General features: G+C 40.1%; 1 protein-coding gene across 1 annotated transcript; it reads right to left on the reverse strand.

Moving 5' to 3' along the window:
* Nucleotides 1-4185: 4185 nt before the first annotated feature.
* Nucleotides 4186-20383, reverse strand: RUVBL1 (RuvB like AAA ATPase 1). The gene is made up of 11 exons (XM_056501144.1): nt 20143-20383; nt 19350-19436; nt 18585-18717; nt 14586-14737; nt 13246-13335; nt 12267-12416; nt 10897-10960; nt 9553-9751; nt 7877-7979; nt 5071-5162; nt 4186-4770 (listed from the first exon to the last, which is right to left on the reverse strand). Exons 1-11 carry the CDS (start codon nt 20281-20283, stop codon nt 4611-4613), a joined length of 1371 nt encoding a protein of 456 aa, XP_056357119.1. The 5' UTR covers nt 20284-20383; the 3' UTR covers nt 4186-4610.
* Nucleotides 20384-22984: the final 2601 nt, after the last annotated feature.

The raw sequence follows: 22984 nt of genomic DNA on the forward strand, positions 1-22984 counted from the left end.
TGAGAACAGTGGAGTTTAAAATAAACTTCTGCTGGTAATGACTCTTGAATACCAGGGTATCTTCTGTCAAAAGAGATAAAAAGCATCATCATCTTCACCTCTGTGAAGTGTTTCCCACCCTGAGGAACACTGATGTACCTCACACCCCAGCTGTGTGTGCAGGCATTGGTACAGAGGGTTTCCCAAATTAATGTTTTGGTGGCCCTGCAGGCTGCAGAGCAGGTCCCTGGTGAAACACCAGCACATCCTCTGGCCATCCTGCAGCCTGAGCTGAGGTTGTAACTGTGTCTTGTGCCTGCTGACCCCAGCAAAGCTCTTACCATGCTTTGAGCTGCTGCATTCACCCTGGTGCTGTTTGTGGTGCCCCAATTTCAAATGGTAAAAGCCAATGCAAGAAGGGAATCAGTTTTTTCCACTGAGGGCATCTGGACCAATTTTTGAGATGGGAAGATTTCAGGATGTGTAAAGTCTTGAGTTTTCTTGACAGTGGTGGTTTCCTGGGTCAGCTTTTAGACTATCTCCCATTTTTCTCATGAAGGTTAATTGTGTTTTGAATGCTTTTGGCCACATGAAAACTAAAGACACAGCAATTTCTGCCCTCAGTGTCTATAAACAGGAGGAATCACTTTTCAGGTACTACCAGACCTGAAATGGCATCTGCATGGGAGGGATGCACACTGGATATATGTGTATCCACAGTCTCAGAGCAGGCTCCAAGTGTGGCATTGTTCCACATTGAAAGGAAACCACAGCTTATAATATTCAACTGGTTACTATAACCCCCACCCACCCCAGGTTTAATATTAGAACTATTTTTCACGTTGAAAACGAAATAGTACAAAATATGGGCTTGCTGTAATTGTTGTTAGATTATGTGTCACCCTGATAAGATGTAACAAATATTTTCCTATACAGCAGGACCCGTTTCCCTGCAAGTAATGGATGGAGAAACTTCTCATAGTGTGTAGGCAATCGGTCGTAAAAACTTCTCTGGGAAGATTAATGCATCAAGTGCAACCTTTGTGGAAAAGAGGAAGAAAAGAATTAAAATAATAGTTTGTTCTTTCACATTTAATATTAATAACCAAACTTATTTGGTGAGAATGTTCCTTGCTGCCTGTGCCTTCCTCCTTCAAGGGGCAGCTTTGTGTCAGAAGTGTTTCTACTTTTTCTGAAGATCTTTCAGCAGCACCTATTGTATATGGTGCAGTGATTCTTTCAGCAGAGCTATTTTTATCAGTAATATGAAAGATTTTTTTTTCATGGGCAAAGCTTTGACACCAGTAAGTCAGCTGGACGTCACTTAATAGGCTAGATAAACATTGGCTCACCATTTAGAGTGGAAGGATTTTCCCTCTGTAGCACAGCTCTTCATCTTCCCTAGGCACTTAATGGCCATCAGGGAGGTGGCACCGTGGGGACAGGTCCCAAGGGCTGGGCAGGGCTTGTTTGCTGCAAAAACATGAAAGTGCAGAAGGAAAAGTGGGGCCATTCTAGGAGCCAAACCTGTGGGTAACAGCAGCCCCTCCTGAGCACACTCTGCACCAAGTTCTGCCCTTTAGAAGGGTCCTGGCTCCTTCCTGGGGATTCTTTGGGACCAGCCACTGCTCTGCCACAGACTTGGCACATGTAAGGATGGTCTTACATGATGATGTCATGATTTTTTTTTTCTTTAATTGCTTAAGGTTTGGGAAAACTGATTTAGTTTGCTGCTGCTTTCCCCCTGTGTGTATTTTGAGATCTTGTTTTCTTCCTGAAGCACACTTGTACCTGCAGTCAGTCTCAAGTGACAGGTACCATCAGTCATGAAGTCTTCTGTGAAAACAGGGCTGGATGGAGCTGCTTATTTGCAGTGTGGGGCACACAGTGCACTTCTTCCCAGGTCTTTGCTTGTATCTGAGGTCTGGCAGGCTACCCAGCTTGAGTTTTACAGAGAACCACTTGTTTTACTGCTGTGAGAACAGATTATTTCTCCCCAGTTTTACTGAACTTGAATTTTTATAAAGAACATTTTGTAAGCAAAGAAACAACTGGCATGCTAAAGCAGAAACAAGGATTTCTGCCCCTTCCTGCTGATAGTGAGTGGGAACAGTGGTCTTAAGATCTCATTATTCCAGGAGGTACCACCCTTCACTGCCCCAGTAGATCTTTTACTGCTGAGTGAACAGAGACAAATTTATCACTAAAAAGCCAATGCCATCAAATGTTGATTGGGCCTTTGAACTGTTCTGGCATTCAGAATTATTTAGGGCTTATTCAAACTTCTTTCTAAATTGATCAGTTAGATATTTCAGAAAACTCAAAAGAAAAATGGTACTTATATTCTTAAATAACTACATTCATCATTGCCAAAAAGGACTTTCAAACTGCAACAGGAAAAAAAAAAAAGAAAAAAAGGTTCAGTTTTGTTCATGCAGCAGCTTAATTCACTGTGTCTCTTTCTATGCTGCCATAGCAGAACTTAAACAGAACGTGCCATCCAGCCACAGTAAAAAGAGATTTTAGAAGCACTGTGAAAATTATTCTTATGGTGTAATTGCAATCTTTATTCATTTGGAGTTAGCAAGAGAGTGGATTTTTAGGTTTGAAAGCAAGAATGCTCCTTGGCCAAAAATATTCACAGATAAACCAAAAATCATTCATTAAATCTATCTGTCACTACTGTTTATTTGCAGATGTAGAGAAAGGAGTACATAGATTATTTAAAGTACAAAAGCTAATTAGGGCTGGCTGACAATAGTACTGAATTTTGCTTTGAAGAATGGGACAGGTTTTTACATGACTGAGATGGTAGAATATGATCAAAACATTTAATCCAAACCACCCAGCTTCCTTCCAGCTCTGTTTTTTTCTCCCCAGCAGACTCTGCTGTCCACTCCACAGTTACTGGAGCTGAAAAATCATTAGCAATTTCCACTAACAGCACTTCAGCAAAAGGAAGAGACAAGCCTCTAGAGCATAAAGGGGTGAGGACAGAGATTTTTAGCAGTAGGACTCCTTCCCCAAGGAGATGATGACTGAACCTCTGTGTATTTTAGAAAGCAGAATTCCCTGATTTAACAAGGGAGCTTTGTTACATTTGAGATGTATCAATTAACCCATGTAAATTATTTTACACAAATGTGCTTACTATGGCTTTGTGATAGTTTTAGCTTCTTTAACTACCACAAAGTCAGAAGAAAACCTCTTAGGAAAGCAAAATGAGTAACAGAGGTAGATTTCACCTTCAATAACAAAACAAAACAACACAACCCCCCCAAAAGGCAATTGCCTGTGTCTGCCTAATTTGCCATTGCTGAGATTCTCCCCACAAGAGGACCCACTGACTTCCTGTGAAGGATTCATGGGAGGCTGAGTACGTTTGGTATTTGTGAGGCACTCTCACTCAGGAACACAGACTAAAATTCTTGATGTGTTAAAAGTATTAATTGAAAATCCATCCTCTTCACTTTGCAGGTGCTAAAAAGGACATTTAAACCAGGTAAGTTACTATTTTTTCCCACCCTACCCCAATAAATGCTTATTTAAGTAGTGTACATGGAGTTTTAAATCCCTAGAGGTCCTAACAAGGAGTGTGACGTCACTTGATAAGGCTTCTACATTTTTTCTCCAATACATCAATTTATGTGGTTACAGGGATTTGTATTTCAGTGTTACAAGGATCAAATTGTTAATCACTTAACTTCTAGGTGCTGTGAAGCACTCAGGTATCCATGCTTCACAAAACAAGGAAGCACACTCTGAGCGTGAGACTAAGCTGAAGTCTATCTAAAGTCTGTGCAGAGCAGGATTTCAGTTTTAGTTTGAAAATTTGTCCTGATTCTAAGTGATCAGGAAAATGGGGATAGTGCAAAGAATAGCTAATCATGATGGAAATCGATTTTTATTTAATCTGCTTTAGGAAAACTCATGAAAAAATTAAGTTACTCTGGGGGAAGGCTTTAAATAGGCCCAAGATAACTATTACGTATTTCTGCATTCTCCAAGGAAGTTTTCAGAAAATAAAACCCAAACCCTACAAAAAAGTAAACACTTTTTAAAAGTCCTAATCTATCCTTTGCTTTGCTGCAATCTATTTTTGTGTTGCAGATCCATTTCACCCATATTTGGCATTGTTACTTCCAATTTATTTTGATTGTTTCTTAGACAGGTCAACACCCACAGCAAACACACACACACTTCCAATATTCTTGACATGTTTTATTATAAAGCACTTCAGACAAACTTCAATTCAAAACCAAAAAGTTCTCATCTGTAAAAGGAAACTATTTTAAAACAAGATTCATAAAGAAAATAGACTGCTTGTAAGTATTGACCTCAGGTGGAGCTCTTCTGTAACAAAATCTAAAGACAAAACTGATGGGTCAAGAGCTACTAATTTCACATATACTGATAAAAAGGAAACTAAGATGTTACACACAAACCATGGAGCATCTTACAGTTGATAATGAAATAGGAACACTTGATAATTCTGGCCTGTCACAGCAGTCCAACATTTAAATATTCTTCAGTCCCAAAAGAGACAAACCATTAACATTTCTCATTCCATAACTAAGCCAGCCCTGGCTAAGGGTTAAAGCTACTTCAAAGCATCTACTGTGATAAGCTTTTCATTTCATGTACTTCTCCTGTTGATCAGCCAAGATTTTTGCTGAGGATTTAGCATCATAGAAAAGTTCATTTATTTCTTCAATATGCTCTTTCTCAATGCTGTCTTTCCCATTAATCTTGGCAAGCAGGTTAGCTGGGGTCAGCAACTGCACAGCATACCTGTGATCAAACAGAGGCAGATGAGTAATTACAATTCAGTGCATCCCAGAGAACTGATGATACAGAGAAGGATATTTGCTAGGAAACGCAGCTCTACCAGCAGTATGAAAAAGTCAGCAAGCACTCCAGCACACACATTCTTTAAAGAAGAAAACAGGAGCATTACAATCTCTTTTTAATGACTGCTAACAGATCATGTCATTGTAAAGCAGAGGTTTGTCTCACTTCCAACAGTGACTTATCCTACAGCAAGTGGCTTTAGGCCCAGTCATGCTGAACAGAAAACTGTGCCCAACTTACCTTAGAGTTGTCTTGGTACCAATTTCCCCTAAGTGGTTTAGAGCTTCTTCACTGATATTAATCCCTTCTGTCTGAGCACGAAGTTTAGTGATCTGTTGGGAATAGTAGGTGAGATGTGTGCTCAAACAACTAATGTGCTAAATTACTTAACTCAGTATCTGTAAACTGTCAGCTTAGAGATGAGACATGCCACAAAACAAGATGGTGTGGAGTTACCCTGGTGTAACTTATCACTAAACCAAATCTGTAGAATTCTAAGTCCTTGAATAGGACTTAGCAAATATAATAGCAAATATAATGTTTAAAAAATCGATTATAACAAAAGGAAGGTAGAGTAACACATCTGGACTGCTAGCTCTTCATAGTAACTCTGCATGGTTAGCAAAGCCTAGCTACTAATAAGGAGCAGAATATGACAATTTCTACAAGAAAATGGCAAATGTATGTTAGAAGCTAGTGGCAGCTGGAGGCTTCTGAACAGCCACACCACTTACTGAATTCTGCAGTGTATCACTGATGCTGTACAGCACAGCCCTCCAAAAAGCCTTACAGAAAGCTACACCCTTTCCTTAGCAGCTCACAACACAATTTTTATTCAACTGACAAGAAGATGGTAAAATAAATCAAAAAGTTACTTTCTATGATTCACCTATTCCTTCAAGAAGAAAAAAAAAAAAATCACTAAGAAGAATCTAATCTTTCCAGAACAGTCTCAGGCTTGTACCAGTTTGAAGATCTTCACAAAGTTGGAGAGGAAGATATCACCAATAAGCCTGAGCATATAAAGCTGTAACAAAAGTGGCACAAGTCTCTCGGTAGTCTGTATTACCAGCTGAGTGATAAGGGGCAGACTGGATAATGATGTTGTGTTGTAGTGCAGAGATAACTCTGGAACTGCAAGCCTCATATAATACAGGTATTTTTCACTTTGGCAGCTTTGTAAACAAGATATCAAGAAGCACTCGTTTAAATTAAAGCCATAAAAATGCACTCGGGGAGCCAGGGTAGGGAGCAGAGTAAGAGAGGGGCTTGAAATGGCAGCAACTTGGTGCTAAGACATGTGCTCTGAATATTGGCAGTGCTGCTGCCAATTGCAATTTCAGCTTGAAGATTTTTTACCTGTGGATCACCTAGACACCCCCTTCCCTTCATTCAAACACTGCTACTTGGTTCTTCTTCTGCTACAGACAAGGTATTGATGCCTCATCTTTAATAATGTTTTCTAAAGTAACTTTTTATCTAGCAACTGGGTAGAACATCACTGAAGGACTAGGGCCCAAGCCATTAATCCACCACTTGTTTACATATGCATTTACTATGGAATAGGAAAACAAGTGTTTATCAGGGGAAATACATTAGGAACAAACATCTCAGTTATAACCTCTAATATCCAAGAGGAGGTACATATGCAAAAAAGTTTGATTACAACACCACCTGACTAGAATAAGTATAAAAGTGATTCTTTTTTTTCCTATTCTGGTTGCACTAAGGTTACCGTGTGTCTTGTCTCAGAGCAGTACTTCCCAATGGGATTTCTACTTTACCAACACAAAAAAAATATATTTTGAACAGGTTATGAACAGACTTTCAGGAGATGCATGGCCAGATTCTGTGCTGATAAAGGAATCAATTGTGAAGGCAAAGACTCTCACACAGAAACATCATCAGCAGAAACTTCCTCCTAACACGAAAGACAAATGAGAGCAAAAACAGAGAACTAACTTATGTATGCTTTGTTTTTACCCCCACCCCAATTGTACTCGGAAGCCAAAATTAAGTGTAATAGCTCCTCTACTTCTCCCATGAGAAGCTGCCATTCAAAAATTTAAGGGAAGATGAGATTATCTGACTATGGGAACGTGATTTATGGGGCTGAATGTCTGGACTCTTTTTTTAGCTTTAGGAAATGCTACTGCTACATGCAATATGAACACTTCCTTTCCTTCAGCCCTGGGGAGCTCTTCTGAACTTCAGCATTCAGCATGGCAAGACAGCACTAACTACTTATACTACAGGGAAATTCAGACTGTCTTTAAAACCCCCAGGCCGGGTAAAAGTCACATGAAAATTTGTTTTGTATAGAGACTAAACCTAATTGTATTGTTAAATCACTGGGCTGCTTCTACTGCAATCTACACCACAATGCCTCAAAGTGTCCTTTAGGTGCAAAAAAAAATCATCCTGAGAACAGCTCAGGACAGCATCAATGAAAAGCTCCTCAAACAAAGTGAAATTGCCTCTAATTGTTCTAGACATAGAAGCTTTGCCTCTATGTTTACATTTGATAAATGTGTCCACCTTGGCACTTATCCAGGAGCAGGAGACCATTATCTGGTGACAACGCTCTCCTCCACTGACACTATCTCTTAAATAATACAAAGAATTGACATGGTAAACCCTAAAGCCTTCTGCATTGTGCCCCTTCACAGCATTGAGACACTAATGAGAGGGGATCTTTGACACATGCATCATAATGGCACCAAGCATTATAATCAATACACAATACATTGTGATAGCCCCACAGGAAAACTTCCAGGCATTTGGAAAGGTTATCTACAACACTTTCTGTGCTTACATTTCCAAACTTGACTAGGAGCATGAAAATTCTGCCTGTTTCAGGAGACAGCCCCCGTAGGTTAAAGCTACAGTATAGGGCATAAAGGCAAAAATGCATCACATGAGGTTGTATTCCTCAATCCCTCTCATGTCTCATGTGAGGCACAAGCATCTCTACAGTAACAGAACAGGCAGAAGATGTGCACAACTCTGGGGACTTGTTTCAAGTTCTTTAAAATCCTGTGCATACCTGCTTCATTTCTTGGGGTGTGTAGAGCATGGTTCGGATAATCATTACTCGGTCCAGCAGGTCCAGTGGTATTCCATGAGGGGACACAATATCCTCTGTGCCTCTAGAGGACAAATCGAACAGAAGGAACCAGACACTACTGTGAGCTCAGTACCTTGGTTTGGTTAAAATCAGTAAAATAGGACTACACTAGTTTACAATGGTGTGTCCACAGAGACGCATACCCCCTGGGTCAGAGACAGGAAACATTCTGGTCTAAGGTTCATTCTAGACAGCCCCAGGGAAACAAACACTACTGCTGGAGCTCTTAAACATGCCTCTCAAAAACAGTGAGAGGTGCTTTCTTTCCCCTGTCCCCCCAGTGAATACTTCAGTGGTTTACATTCCATGCTTGAAAACCAGCAAATGGAGAAGTTTATGTCTCTGTATGAAGGACAGGGAAGGATCTGGATCCCCACCCATTTTATTTGTTTGACATACAACACCCAACAGCAAAGCCTGCAGACACACGTATTCCTGGTTTCCCAAGACCACTCTAATTTGCTGTGAAGTCAAAAGACACCTAGATTTAATTTATGAGAATTACAGAGATTGCAGTAAAAAGAGTGAAGTGCTGGTAAAGAACTACACTTTTAAGTTCAGTGCTAGTATTTAGGTACTGCAGCTCTGCCCATAGTTCTCCAATATTAGATGCCACTATTATACAGAAAATTTCCTTGCTTAAATCACAGCTTTTTCGTAACAAGATCTGCAGTGAATCCTTGCTCAAGGATCTCTATTTCCTTTACTTTTACAAGACAGCCTTCTTATATCTTTGCAAGGGGAGGGTGGTAACATCCATCTTAAATATTTCTGAAGGGCTTATCGTTCTCACTTCTAAGCAATGCAAACAGAGAATGATTAATACCAGATGAGCCACTATAAGGGAAAGGAAAAGCTGGTTATACAACTGAATTAAATCAATTTAAAGAGTAGCAATCATTGCTAATGACAATTTGTTTAGACATAATTAGACCTAGACCACCAACCAGTCGTAGAACTTACAGAAGACTCTGAAACAGGACGGCAACTTTTACTGAACATGCAAAGAATGCATTTTGTGGGTGCAAAATATCAAAGTGAATGCACAAAGTGAAATGGAGATGAAAAACAAGTTGGTTAGCAAGACTGAAGAATCACAAAAAGCCTAACCAACATAGCAGGAAAAGGGAGAGGCTGAACTGTGACACACTTTACCAGTAAGAACAAGAAGCTGAAGTCTGATGGAATTAGGATAGCAAGCAGGAAAATAATCCAGAAGCAGGAAACAATGGTATTTGGTTTGTAGCTCTGGTGTGATGTCTCTAACGTGTAGGCAACAGATGTACTGAGGTACAATGAGAATGGTAACTGTCACAGATCACCCAGGAAGTGAAACAATTCAGAAACTGTTAGAGATGGAGGGATGTGTTAGGGGAAAGGAGGAATTCCAGTCAGCCTGGTGTTAAATGCCTGTCCCATCAGGAAGCTCATGAGCAGCTCTTGAGCACCAATGCAGCCTGCAACTCATGCAGAGGATTATCAAAAGTGTCAGTGTTAAAGACAAAAGCTTTCAAAGGCTGTAACTCTACTGACACAGCTAATTCCAAGGTTTATGGACCAATTCAAACTGGAAAATTCAAGTTTAGACATCATACCTGATAATGCAGTTTCCTCGGTTGGAAGCAAAGATGACAATGGGGGAAATAGAAGATTCCAGTGCTCGGTGCAGGTATGTGAAACACTCAATATCCAGCATGTGAACCTCATCCACGAAGAGCACACCTGGCACCAGCTCTGCAATGCCCTGATCAATGTATTTGTTCACCACCTTATTTATCTCTCCTCGAAGTTTGTCTGAGAACAAAAAGAAACTGGTTGGTTGTTCTGCTAGTGAACTGTAGGTCAGAGGGTAAGCTTGAAGAAAATTCTCCTTGAACTTTTCCATGATTTGGTATCTTACTGCCACAAGGAAAATTATCTGTGACACTAAAATTTTGTGGCATTTCACACTGTGTTGTGGAGATATCTGTGCAACAAAGTATTTCTATCTGAAATACTCACACACATGAAAAATTGATTGTTGTAGATTTGTGAAGTTTAGTAAGGGGTGGAGAAGTCAAGTCAAACCTAATTTTTAAACACCAAACTTACTGAGTTTCCAAGCATGGCTGAAAAGACCACCACTGAAAGAATGAAATCTTGCTACTCTATTTCAGAAAAGAAGTTGTGTTTAACCAAAAAAAATTTAAAAAGGCTATATTTTATAAGTTAGGTAATATTTTATATTATATAAGGCTTATATATATATATAAGTTTCTGTGAACCTACTTATCTCAAAGCTATGCCAGATGTTACATCAATATATCTTATATCAGAATAAACAAAGCAACCTCTGGGACAGACAAAATACTTCAGAAGAGACCATTCAGTTAGGTATTGAAACAGATTTTGGTTTAAATTTAGATAGTAACTTAGTGAAGCACCATTTCTTTCAAAGCAAAAAGGAGAGCAGATCTGTCTGTGGATATTGTTTTCTCCAAAGACCTGTAGGTAGGAAGAGCAGCAGTGCTTGTGGAGCATCAGGTCCTTAGACAGCTGTTACAGAGGTGCCATTCCTCTACTCCACCAAAATTCAGTATGATTGCTACATCATTTTTTACAGTTTGTGTATTACTGCTGTTCAGTTTGGGTCTGCTGAGAGCCTGACCTCACACTGTGGCAGGAATGTTGTGGGATGGGTGCTGGCATTCTGACCTCTCCCCAGGAAGATGGGTGCAGAGCACTGTATACATTTTACCACTACAAGCATGAACCAGTAACTTGTACTGTCTCCAGCCATTGCAATTGTAGCAACTGTATCACTGCTTTTTGAAATCTGAGTACTTATGAATATGTATTATGGAGGCATTCATTTAAATATAGTAACTCTACTTTTAATCCTTTCCTAACTAGAAAACACATTGATTATATAATCTTGAAATACCATACAGGTTTCATACCAGTAATTTCAGTTTTCTTAGGTTTCATCAACTGTCCCATCATAGAAAGGATGTCTTGTCCTCCCTAGGAAAAGAAAGTGATAGATCAGCTTTGAGGTCATGTATTAAGCACATACCTTGGGAATTTTATAGATCATGAATTGGTTAAAGAAGTTGTTTCTTACAGTTAACTTGATACTTTATATCAGCAGTCTTTGATAATCTGTCAAAGTTTAGGTCACCTCACCACAAGATTATTCTAAACATAATCACCTAGCTCCCCCCTCATCCTTGCTCATCTGGAGAGCATACAAAAATCAAAATGAGATAGTCTCTCCTGAAAAAAACTGTCACAGAGGAACTCTTAAGACATGAAATTCTCAGGGAACACAGAGACTTGGATTGCCTGCATGCATATAGATGTTCAGCCTGTCAACATAGGAAGAATTAATCTACATTTTATGACTTTTTAATACCATAATTTTTATCAAATAAATTAATTTTTTTTGTAAATAAGGAGGTTTATTTTAAAATTAAGTAAGTTAAAGAGTTGCATTGTTTTACTGTAGGAATTCCAGCCTTTAAACTTGTTAGTGACTTCTGCTTTTTCAGATAGAGTTCCCTAAAGAGTGGATTTATGTTAATTTGTGGTCAGGAGTAATTCTTCTATTTCCTGAGATTTTTTGCTGCAATACATACAGAGCTCTACTGAAAATCCCAAAGAAGTTTAACAAATTACTATGAAATATTTCTGAAATAAGCAAGAACATCAACAGAATCCACAGCAGTAAAAAATACTTAGACACCTTTTATCACAATCTTTGCACTTTCCTTTCATGGTTATGAAATGGAGACCAGAATATATTAATCTGCATCCAGAACTTCCAGTAAATGAAACAATGCAGGTCTTCCTGCTGCTACCTCACATCTGTAGGCAGCTTTCTTTCTGGAGAGAAAACAATGATCTCTTTTTCTGGTCAGAGGCAACAGCCCACAGTGCTCTTCTGCAAGTGATGAGGCACAGTGGTGGAGGGAAAGAGAGCAGGCTCTAGATTCTGCATTAACTGTGAAGGCAGTGGATCCCAAATACCTGGGTGGAAGCTGTTCTACAACTCCCAGACTGTTCATTGTAGTGCTAGGAGTGTTATGCTGTCCAGTATTCCATGACCAGGTGCATGAATCCTAAAGAAGCAATTGCCTCTTTAACCTCCATGGCAGGGTCCTGAGGAGAGCTAGACTGGCCTTTAAGGTGTAACACCTAGTGCTTTTCCTCCAGTGAATCTTTGAGGGTGAGTGAGTTAGCTCAACTTCCTGCATCTCAATTATTCTGGTCACACCACATCTACTTCAAATATTTTTTCTGTAAAGACTTCATCTGTGAAGTCAGATACCTGAGGTCGAGCATTGGCCACATCCAAGTCATGCAGGGTGACATCCTGAATAATTTCCTTTTTCTTGTGCACATCACCTTTTGGCAAGGGAACATACTCTTCAGCTTCAAGGTCAAATTCCGTAGCATAGATATCACACCTGCCTTGCCTCTGAGGAGCAGCAAAGAGAAACCCAGGTATAGAATTAATTTCAGTGCCAAAACCTTGACTGACACAAATTTGATAACAGGGTTAGTTCACAATTCCAGTTCTGACAAGCTTCAGCTGACAATTCAGACATCCCACTCCCTGCTTAGCAACAGGCATATCCTATCTACTGATCAAAGCTCAAAAACTCTGTTAAAAAGCACCTGATATTTTCAGTGGCAAGAATATTCCACTCCTCTCTCCCCTTCTTTTACCCTATGCAATTCTTGCTAAAGGACAAATCCAGCAGATTAACCAGAGATTGGGAGAACCTCCTTTGTAGGTGGGTGATTTATTATATGATAGAAAATATTATGCTCATCCATTAAACAGCAAGGATCACTACACACTACTTTCTAAATCAGATATGAAAAGAATGCTAACTAATGCAGTATTCCCTCTACATGTATATATCTTGTGGAGAAAATATCAGAGTGATAAAAGAAAGATTAAATACGCTGCACATGTCAGCCTGAAAATGACTAAAGTTGTTTGGTCCTTCCCCTCTTCCCTTAGAGATGCCTTGATCTTATAGAAAAAAAAAACTCATCCAGACAGCATCAGTGATAGCTTCCTTGCCAGATGACCTTAATTGTGAACCAGATCACCACATTCCTTGGGTGCAAAAGAGACTTTTCTCTCCAGATAACGAAAGTACTGGGCTCTTTTTAAAACTTCCACATAACCATATGATGTCAGTTAAGGTTAATAAATCAGAGAGCCTTCTGACAAAGGCAGAGAAAGGTCTGCAAAAAACATACACCTGCATAAAAGTAGAGAACTTTTCTCTTACCTTGACAGCTCCGCTGTTTGCTTCAATATAAATAACGTCACCGGTTTCCACTCGCTCCTTCTGCAAGCTTTCAAAAATGCTTGGGTCCAGCTGGAGACAAGCAAACAGCACAGTGGACCAAAACAGCTCCATATTGTTATGGTAATCAAGGTAAAGAAATTCAGTTTGAAGCTCACTCCCATCAGACAAAATTAAACTGCAATTCACCCTGACAATGCCTCTAGGATTTTATAAAGCTGTAACATTTAGATTAGGGATAGCGAATAAATCTGGAAGATGCACAGAATTTACAGCCTTACAAAAAAATCTGCTATCCAAAAGAAGTGACAGTGCCAGAAACATAATGGTACCAGCTACAAAACATACCTCTGAGTAATGTGACAATGTACTTATACCTAAGAATCAGTAGTTCTCTAGCTTTCTAGGAAAACTTTTATAAAAAATCTGGCTACAGCATTGAATTATGTTCCTTGATTTCTTGAGTCCTTATTCTCTGTGGGGCTCTGTGAGGGAGAATGGGTATGGAATATATTAGATGCCTTTGTTTCTCTTGGTACATGTTTATTCACTTGCTCTTCATTTCCTTGTTTTCAGAGTGAACAAATGAAAGACGATATTTAACAAGAGACAGCTTTTAGTTCTCTCCAAGTCTGACAGGGAAATTGAACAGAGACAAGAAAACAAAAGGAAAGTGGGCCTGGGCTGGCAGCACACCAGCTCAATTTCCAGTTTTCTATCAAATACTCACTAGAGCATGACACCCCGTGTAGAAAGAAAAGATGTGACAGAAAGAAAAATTTATATTTAAACAGGCAATATTTCCCAAGCCATCCTCAAAAATTTGGTTCCTGACAATCCAGAAAACAAAATCAAACAAGGCTTTTCTCATATGTTTATTACCATGAACATTAATTTATAGCCAGGGTTAGAGTGTATCACAGACTGAGACAGAACAAAGTTCAGACTGCCAACTCAGCCCATTTCTGTGGCACTTGTGATCTATAAAACTGCATTAGGATCCCCTCCTACTAAAACTCACTTTTAACTCCTTGAAGACAGGTGTGTGCTGCCAAACAGAGAAATAACAGCAGCTGCTAACCAAGTGATGATGGGTTTATCTCCTATTTCAATTAGTAGGACACAAAACCAATATCTAAATATTCTACATGAAGCAGATAAAGAGTTAGGATAAAGTTGTCTAGCCAAAGAAAGCAGCCCCCTGGGAGCCCTACTTGACAGAGATGGGGATCATGAGCTTGAAATAGAAGTAAGAAGTGCTAAAAATAAAAGATGCAAACCCAAAATGCTTAAGGAAATCGCTGAGACTCTACCACACATACCTTCAGCTGTTTCGTTCCCTTTGCAGTTTTGAGTCCTATAATTACATGGCTGATGGTTTTGCCATATCCCCCCATAGGATTCTCAGTCTCACAGGGAGTCAGCTCTGTGACTTCTCCTTCATAAACTTCCTTGGTCTCTTTAATCCTCAATCCTGCAAGGAATTGTTTAAAATGGTTTCAGTATACACTTAGGAATCTGCTGCTTTCCTGTCAACAAAATGTAACATACTGTTAAGGTGCATTACATTTCATGGTAATGTTTTACTTTTAAAGGCAGAAAGATGAATTATTGTTCTCTTCTTCAATATTAAGTGAGAATATTTATCCTGTGCATCAGAATAAAAGCTCAGCCCAAGTTCTGACCTGCTAAGAAGTTTATTAAACTTTTAGAAACTACTTTCCTCTACTCGTTATTAGTTCTTGAAGCAAATGTTAGGATGCTGTCTCTTTTCCCTCCCACAAAGAGGGAATCTGCTTGATTTGTTCCCTATGCTAAAGCCAGAAACACAGACCAGCTTCTGAAACTAGTGACATTAATATGAGTTTTACACAATTTTTGAACCATTCAAAACCCTGCAAAGTTAACAAAAAGAAGAAAAAAACTAACTTCACAAAAAACTGTACATTTTAGCAACTTTATATTTTAGAGTTAAAAATGTAACATAAATTGATAAACAGATATTGTGCCAGAACATCATCAAATCACTAAAGGGTTAGTGTATAATTTCAACTATTTTTCAAGTTAATAGCAAGAGATGAGCTAGATAAAATTTAGCAGAAACTGCTACAATGCAAATTTAAAACTGTTTCAAAATAGCTGAAAATTCTCACTGTGTTACTTTTCACAGCCAAGCAATCATCAGAATATCTGGCTAGCTTCTACTCTAGGTTATTTTAAATTGATAAATAATACAGAATTGAAGAGATTTACAGGCAGACCATTTCAAAGCAAACCCACTATCATCACCACCACCGCTACAACTATGTATGTTCTAACTACACAGAAGTTCAAAGAATCCACATCTGAAGAAACTCCATAAAGTATTTTATGAGATACATGCCATACCAAAAGAAATGAATGGGCTGTAACAAGATACAAGGAAGTCATCCTGCCCAGTCTGAGGGTATTGTGACTTTATAAACCTTTCCTTGTTCTGTAACTTTTCATTTTGCTTTGAAACAGATCAGACACTTCACCAGTAATTTTGAGCTGCTGATAGGGGCTATAAAGAACTGACAAATACGAGTCTGTCTCCCTCTACTGGGCCCAAATTCAGACCAGGATCTGAAATGCAAGAAACAGCAAGAAACATGACGAATTCTTGGTAAGAAGTATTTGCTTTCTCTTACTTAAGATGACATAGAAAGTTATGTACAAAGTTAATTTCAGTAATTTCTGAAATGTTTTTCATGTATGCCAAAACACCAGACAGAAATTAATGAATCTCAGAGTTATAAAACCAGACAATGCTGCATCACACTGGCTCATATGCAATGAGTGTGAAGCAATTTGGGAATCTAGACATTGAAACTGCTTTGCCACAAACTGGACCAGGTTTGCTTGCTGTCTTTGTTTTGCTTTTAAACTTCCAGCACAAGCTCTACTCTGCTCTGAAAACATGGCAGCCTGTTTGTGTTTGGGGTATGATTTGTATGCTGCTGAAGCATGCAATGAATCTTCCAGTTCTGTTTCATCTGGAAAGAATCCAGTTCATGTGCTCATTCTGTTCTACAACACAAGTAAAGCCAAGTCAGTGAGGGCAAACCCAGGGATTTGCTTCAGAAGCCTTCCTCTAATCCAGACTAATGTGCTCTTAGAGATGTGTCTATAGAAAATATTTACAGATGAACATGATCTCAACAAAGGTAATTGCTGCTGATTATCCTTTGATCTCAAATGAATATATATGTATCAACTATGAACTCCATTTGCAGAAGAGCTCTTAAAGAGATCTACTTCCAAATCAGACACAAATCCAAGGAAGCAATTGTGGGCTATTTGATAATTTTGGTTGAACAGCACTCCATGGAGCTAAATGGTGCTTGCTTGACTCACTGGCAGGTACAATTTGGCAACACAAGGAACAGTTATGCCACTGAAGTGGCAAGTGCAGCAGTTATTTTTTAGTGCATCTGAGCTCTTAAAATTAGCTGCTGTCATCATCCTCACCAGCTGCTAATGAGCTCTATACTGGATTAATCTCTCTCAGGTTAAATTTCTTTTAACCCATACAACAGTTTGATCTCCTCATTTCCCAGTCTGTCCTTCTATGTTTCTTACATATTATAACCTCTCTACTGCATTCGTACTTGGCCATGAGACTATATCAAGTCTGTTATTAAAAGACTCTCAACAATAAAAGTTTTGTAAACTCAGAATAACTCCTACTTTCTTTTAAAGTGATGGGTCCAAACCAGTCAGACTCTGTAGTTTCCAAGGAAAAAACCCTAACCATTGAATAAAAAATGTAATGTTAACATCTCTAATAATTTTTAAAAATTCAGGTAGCTAAACCCCTTGAAAGCAAAACGCACGATATAAGCAATGATCATGTACACAGAACCTGCTACCAAGGAGACATACAAACAAACAAAACTCAATAAAACCTGAATGAATACTTTAAGTACTGATGGATGTGTGAGCTGAAGCTTTCCTTGCACCCAGACCCAACCACACTGCCCAGAATAATTTTTTTTTTTTAATGCACCCTTGTAAAATATTTCTTTACCAAGCAGGGAAGCTAAAACCTACCTGAGATTAAAACCCAAATGGAAAGTGTTATGTTACAAGAAATTGTGGTTTAGTAGTCCTTTAAAACGATTCAGAGATTATTTTTTTATATTCATAAACATATTCAATAAAGGCTGTCTTATGAAAATGTGACAAAGAATTCAACAGAAAGGAACAAAAGAAGTTCCATCTTTCATTAACATTAATATTTGTTTAGAAGTGTCTCTCCATTGACATTCAGGGAATGCAGGGAACTAACAATGTAGCTGGCTGTTAAATCTCTGCTGTCTCTAGGACTGACAACATGGATGGCACACGTTTCACCTGTTGGCTCAGATTTCCAAATCTCTGACAGAGGACTTCATCACATCAAGGAAATTTTGCAGACTACTGAGGCTTCCCTCCCCCAGGCCCTGCCAGTTTCGTGGTAACCAGAATACCAGAAACTACTTAAAGTTGCTTTCTTATAAAAGTCAATGGAGTACTTTTGTTTCACTGAAGAACTGAGAGACTTCTTCACCCTGCTGCTGCCAAATGAAATCCAAGAGGAAACATGGTACTGAAACAGGAAAATTACTGTTAATGTGTTCAGGACTAAAATCAACTGGGCTCTCTTTAGCCAATCCTCACACAAACAAGGGCACTTCTATCTGCATTTATCAGCTGTCAGCAGCAGTTGTGTAACAGATTTTAGATACTCACTGAGGCTGTCCTGCAAATTAAGCCAATTTACATCAAACTTGAACATGCACTGTAGAATTCAGGAAGACATTAAGTTAAAGTGTTTACTGAGTTGGCATGGAACTCTCCCTCTGCACACTGGAACAGTAAGTCAGGCTAAAGCTGCCAGTTTGGGAGCCCCTGATTGAGACTGTTTGTTTAGTAGAGTGAAATCACTAAAACAAAAAACAGGAGGAGCATTTTTCTGTCTACAAGTATTTCTGCTAATGTAAGAAATTAAAAATTATTTCTTTCAGCTTTATTCAGTTAAAGGTAAAACGGAGAGGTGAAGGTTGAGGATGAGAGAAGAATTTGATGAAGTATAAATGAAACTACAATAATTAAATTACAGTTTGTAAACAGAAAACCTGACTCCACTAAGTGTGAAAGAGATTCACTAAATTAGGATCAGCACAGAAGAAAATAAGCATGAAAAAAAAAAATCTGAAAACATCTTGACTGCTGAAAAATTTTTCCTTTTTAGACGACTAGGAAAAAGCAAAGTAAGTATCATGCAAACACATAATTCTTCTTTTTCTGAAACTTACCAATTGCACGTCGGAAGTTTTCCATTAGAACTTCTGTTTTCTTGATCTCAGTGGAATAGACCTCACTTCCAACCATAGGGCAAAAGGGAACTTTGCTTCCCAGTTCCTGAGCAATAGCTAAAGCCAAGGCAGTCTTTAAAAAAAAAAAAAAAAAACCAAAACAAAACAAAACAAAAACAAATCCCAGACATTAATTTTGGAAACAATTCAGAAATTATTATTTTTGCACAAAATTAACTTTCCTAATTATATCATGTTCTATACACCAACTATCAATTTAATGGTAAGACTATTCTGTCTGACATATATTTCTTACACGTAACAACTCTCCTCCAACAGGCGACCTTGGCCAAAGACTTTTAAAAAACCCTGAAAACACAATACTGGGCATTTGAATTTGACATCTGATACAGATGCAAAAATCCTTACATAGCATGAGGGGGAAAAAATAAACAAAGCAAAAACTATTCTGACTTTTAATATAAAAGTAACTTCTAAAACTTTTTCAGACCCCTTGTTACCTATTTGTTTAGTAATCTACAAGAGGTGGTTTCACATTAAAGACACTGAACACAGCACTGGGTATTGCCAGTGTTGATGACATAGCAGAAGTAAAAATATAAAGTAGAAAACTACTGCAATACATTAATAGAAAAAAAATCTGGTATATAAAACATGTTGTAACCACTACCCTAAAACGCTTTTGATAGCAAATTAAAATAGATTTGGAAATAGTTAATTTCAGAAAAAACATAAAAAGAATACCTTGCCAGTTCCAGGAGGTCCTGCCAACAGCACTGCTCTGCCAGCCATTTTTTTGCTTTTGATTAGCTCCACTATAACCCCACATGCCTATAAGTCAAATAAGTATTTATACTGTTAACAGAAATATTGCTATAGTATCCTTCGTTCCAATATTACTTTAAGTGTTTAGAAATAACAGGTTTTAGAAAAAGTAAAAATTTCTATTTCATGCACACAAAAAGAAACACAAAATCAGAAAAACGTACTTTTTACAATCATTTTATCTGACAGAGACACCAAAAACCACAGACAAGAAAACTCAAATCTGTGATCTCCGATTCCTTTTCCCTCCCGCAGTCCCACGCACAGAGAGGTCTGAAGGTAAAGCACGACATTAATCTTGGCCGCCTGAGCCGCAGATCCTCCACAGATCTTCTTTCAGTCAGGCTGGATGGGACTGAACAACCTGGTCCAGGGGAAGGCGTCCCTGCCCACGGCACGGGGCTTGGAACGAGAGATGATCTTAAAGCTCCCTTCCAAACCAAATCAATCTGTGATTCTATGAAGGTTTATCCGGCCACCGCATTGGAAGGGATGTTTCAATCTCTACTTGCATAAATCCGACTTTTGGTCGGTTCCACTGCCCGTGACACCCGGGAGACCGTCACCGTCCTTGTGCGAAGCAGGAGCAGGGCAGGTGCAGCCCCGCCCGGCCCATCGCGCCTCACGGCGCAGCAGGACGCGGAGGAACCCGGCCACGGCTCCCGCTCGCTGCCGGGGACTCGTCAGCCGCCCCGGCCCGGCCCCAGCTCACCTCCCGCGCGTTCTCCTGCCCCACCAGCCCGGCCCCCGCCGGCTTGGCGGCGCCGCTCTCGTCCAGCCCCAACCCCTTGACATGGCTGTGGGCGGCGATGCGCTGGGTCTTGGAGGTGCTCTTCACCTCCTCGATCTTCATGGCGGGACGGGACAGGGCAGCTCCGGCCCGGCCGCCCCGCGCTGCTCGCACGCGGCCCGCGCGTTACCGGGGCTCCCAGCGCGCGCCGGCGCGCCCCGCCCCCGCCCCGCCATTGGCCCGCGCCGCTGCGCTCTCGGCGCTCATTGGCCGCCGCGCCTGCCCGTCAGCCGCAGGGGCGCAGGCTTTTAGGGTCCGCCCGCCCGCTTCCGCGTGCGGCGTGCGCGGCCGGTCCGGGCGGGCGCGGGCGCTGCGGAGGAGTGGGGCCGGGAAGGAGGGAGGCGGCGGAGTCACCGTCCCTGGAGTTGCTCAGGGAAATACTGGACGTGGCAACTGATGCCAGCGTCCAGTTCAGAATGTGGAGACCCGTCACGGGCTGGACTCTGCGGTCTCGGAGGTCTTTTCCCACCTAAGTGGTTCCGCGGTTCTCTGAATCGGCAGGGGCGGTTTGGGGAGAGGCGAGCGGAGCCCTCCTGGAGCGGGAACCAGCTCGTTCTTGCTCGCAGCTTTTCTGGCCCTGCAGCACCATAAGCACGTTCTTTCTTTCTCTCTACAATCCAGTTTGGCGATGGAGCCAGCGTTTGTCCCCGCTGCCGGGGCTGGGATGTCCCGGCTGTCCCTGCCTCGGTGTCCTGTCGCTTGCCTGCCCACAGCCGCTGACAGTGCGCCAGCAACGCTGAGCCCTATCAAAACCTCGGCTGGCTTTAGCTCACAAAAATCAGCTGAGGCTTTCCAAGGGTGTTTTCTAAAACTTTGTCAAAGATTCACAGAATCGTTAAGGTTGGAAGAGTTCACTTGGAGACCGCCTCATCCAACTCCCCTGCCAAGGAAAGGAGGGGTGGTCTCTTACCCGCTCGGTGCTGCTCACTGGTTTTTAGTGTTGAGTGAAACTACACAGTAATTCTATTCCCCATCCTGAACCTTCCTGTAAGCATTTGAGGCAGTGACATGTGCTGCACCTACAGCACGTATTCCTTATGAGCTTTGAGCAATTAAAATGGGTAAAAACACTCCAGCTGCTCAGCAGGTCGTTCCATGGCCTCGCAGAAACATCCATGTTTCATCGTCTGTGCTGCTACAGCTCCTGTTTCTGGTGGTGATTCTGCTGCACCTTCTGGGAGAGGTTTAAAATAGAAGGCGTTTAGTATGGAGATCACTCACACTGCAGTTTAGGTGGGATCTGGGAACCTGCAGTTCCTATGAGTTCTCTTTGTTTGTAGATATTGTGATCTCTCCCACAAAAAAAGACAGGGGACTCTTCCTATGGAAATAAATTATTCTAAAACCATGGCTGTGTCTGCAATGATTAAAGCCAGTGGATTAGTGTGGTATGGGGCAGGACTGATGTCTGATGCCATCTTGGCTTTCCTGTGCACTGCCAGGGGAATTGCAGAAGCAGTCCTGTGCCAGCACAAACTCAGAGAGCAGTTTTAGGGAGGATGGGAGTTATGGTACAATTTACAAAAGCCCAGTGAACCATATACATGCTATTCATTCCCTCTTTGTTCAAAAGCTTCCATTAGTTTTGTTATAAATGTAATTTGGCAAAGAAAAGACTGCTTATTGTTGCTTTCTTTTTCTGTTAATTGTTCTGTCAGTTTATATTTACATACTCTAGTTTAAAATTGTAATTACAATATAATTGCACGCATGTGTGGTTCCACACCTTTGTAAGGGTATCCTGCTATACAACTGCTCAGCTAAGAATTTTTGACTAACAAATATGAGCTATTCTTTAAATAATTAGAAAAGTGTGTATGCCATTAGACTCTACATCCTCTCAGGGTCATATTAGTTGCAGAATACAAACACCTAATAGGTACTGAGCTGCAGACTTTTTCCTTTGCAAAAGAGCAAATATACAACTTTGATTTCTCCAGTGCATTAAACTGCCGCAAGTGCTGTGGGTAAGTCTGGTCAGAGTTCAAATTTCTGCCAGTTCTGGAAGAATAATTAGCAAGTCTGGTTAGAGCTCTGAAGGCAGTGATGTTGCTAACAAGGGGTTCAGGCTAGGTGTGACCCTTCTTTTCAAAAGGGTGAAATACATAATAATTTGTTAACTTAGACTGAAACCTGTCCATATGGTCCATGTTATCTTGTTTGATGTTGCAACAAGACCTGTTTTTGAGATGATGGCATTTCAAAGTCTATTTAATAATATTTGCTTATTTATTTTTGGTGAAATTCAATATAAAGGAATGTAGATGGCAGGAATGGGGAATTGCTGTTAATCTTCACTCTAACTTGGAGGAAGGATATAAATATTCTATGTCTATAAAAATTAGATGGTACATAAGGTTCTTTAACTTTGGAAATACTAATTAGGGATTTTTCTTGCTTAAAGTGGATAAAAACAGTGTGCTAATTGTTTCTCAACAGCAATAAGATGTCTCAAACTTAGAATTTAAAGCCTAAAACTTCTGTCTGCTAGTGACCATTGCTGCTCAGTAAATGAAATCTGCTGCCATAAGGAAGGTACAATTTCAATACTGACCTGCAGAAAATGTGATTAAAACTATTTGGGTTTGTGTTTGTAGTAGAAGAGGATACCTCAACAGAAATAAAAGTGAAAAATAATTTGCTGCATAAATGTAAGGCTGGCTTCTCCCTCTTATCTGCTCACAGGTATTACTTAACTGTGCCAGGTTTGGCATTGCTCATTGTATTGTTTTATTCATTCCATATGTTCTTTGGGTGCTGTCCT

The sequence above is a fragment of the Oenanthe melanoleuca genome, chromosome 12, assembly GCF_029582105.1.
Source record: "Oenanthe melanoleuca isolate GR-GAL-2019-014 chromosome 12, OMel1.0, whole genome shotgun sequence".
Taxonomy (NCBI): Eukaryota; Metazoa; Chordata; class Aves; order Passeriformes; family Muscicapidae; genus Oenanthe; species Oenanthe melanoleuca.

Excerpts from the sequence above, each read along its gene's own strand:
- RUVBL1 (XM_056501144.1), bottom strand. The coding sequence starts at position 20,283 with ATGAAGATCGAGGAGGTGAAGAGCACCTCCAAGACCCAGCGCATCGCC. Across the intron at positions 18,718-19,349 it reads GACCTCCTGGAACTGGCAAG|ACTGCCTTGGCTTTAGCTAT; the intron begins GTATTCTTTTTA and ends TTTTTTTTAAAG. Across the intron at positions 7,980-9,552 it reads CGAGGAAACTGCATTATCAG|AGGCACAGAGGATATTGTGT; the intron begins GTATGATGTCTA and ends TTTGTCCTCTAG.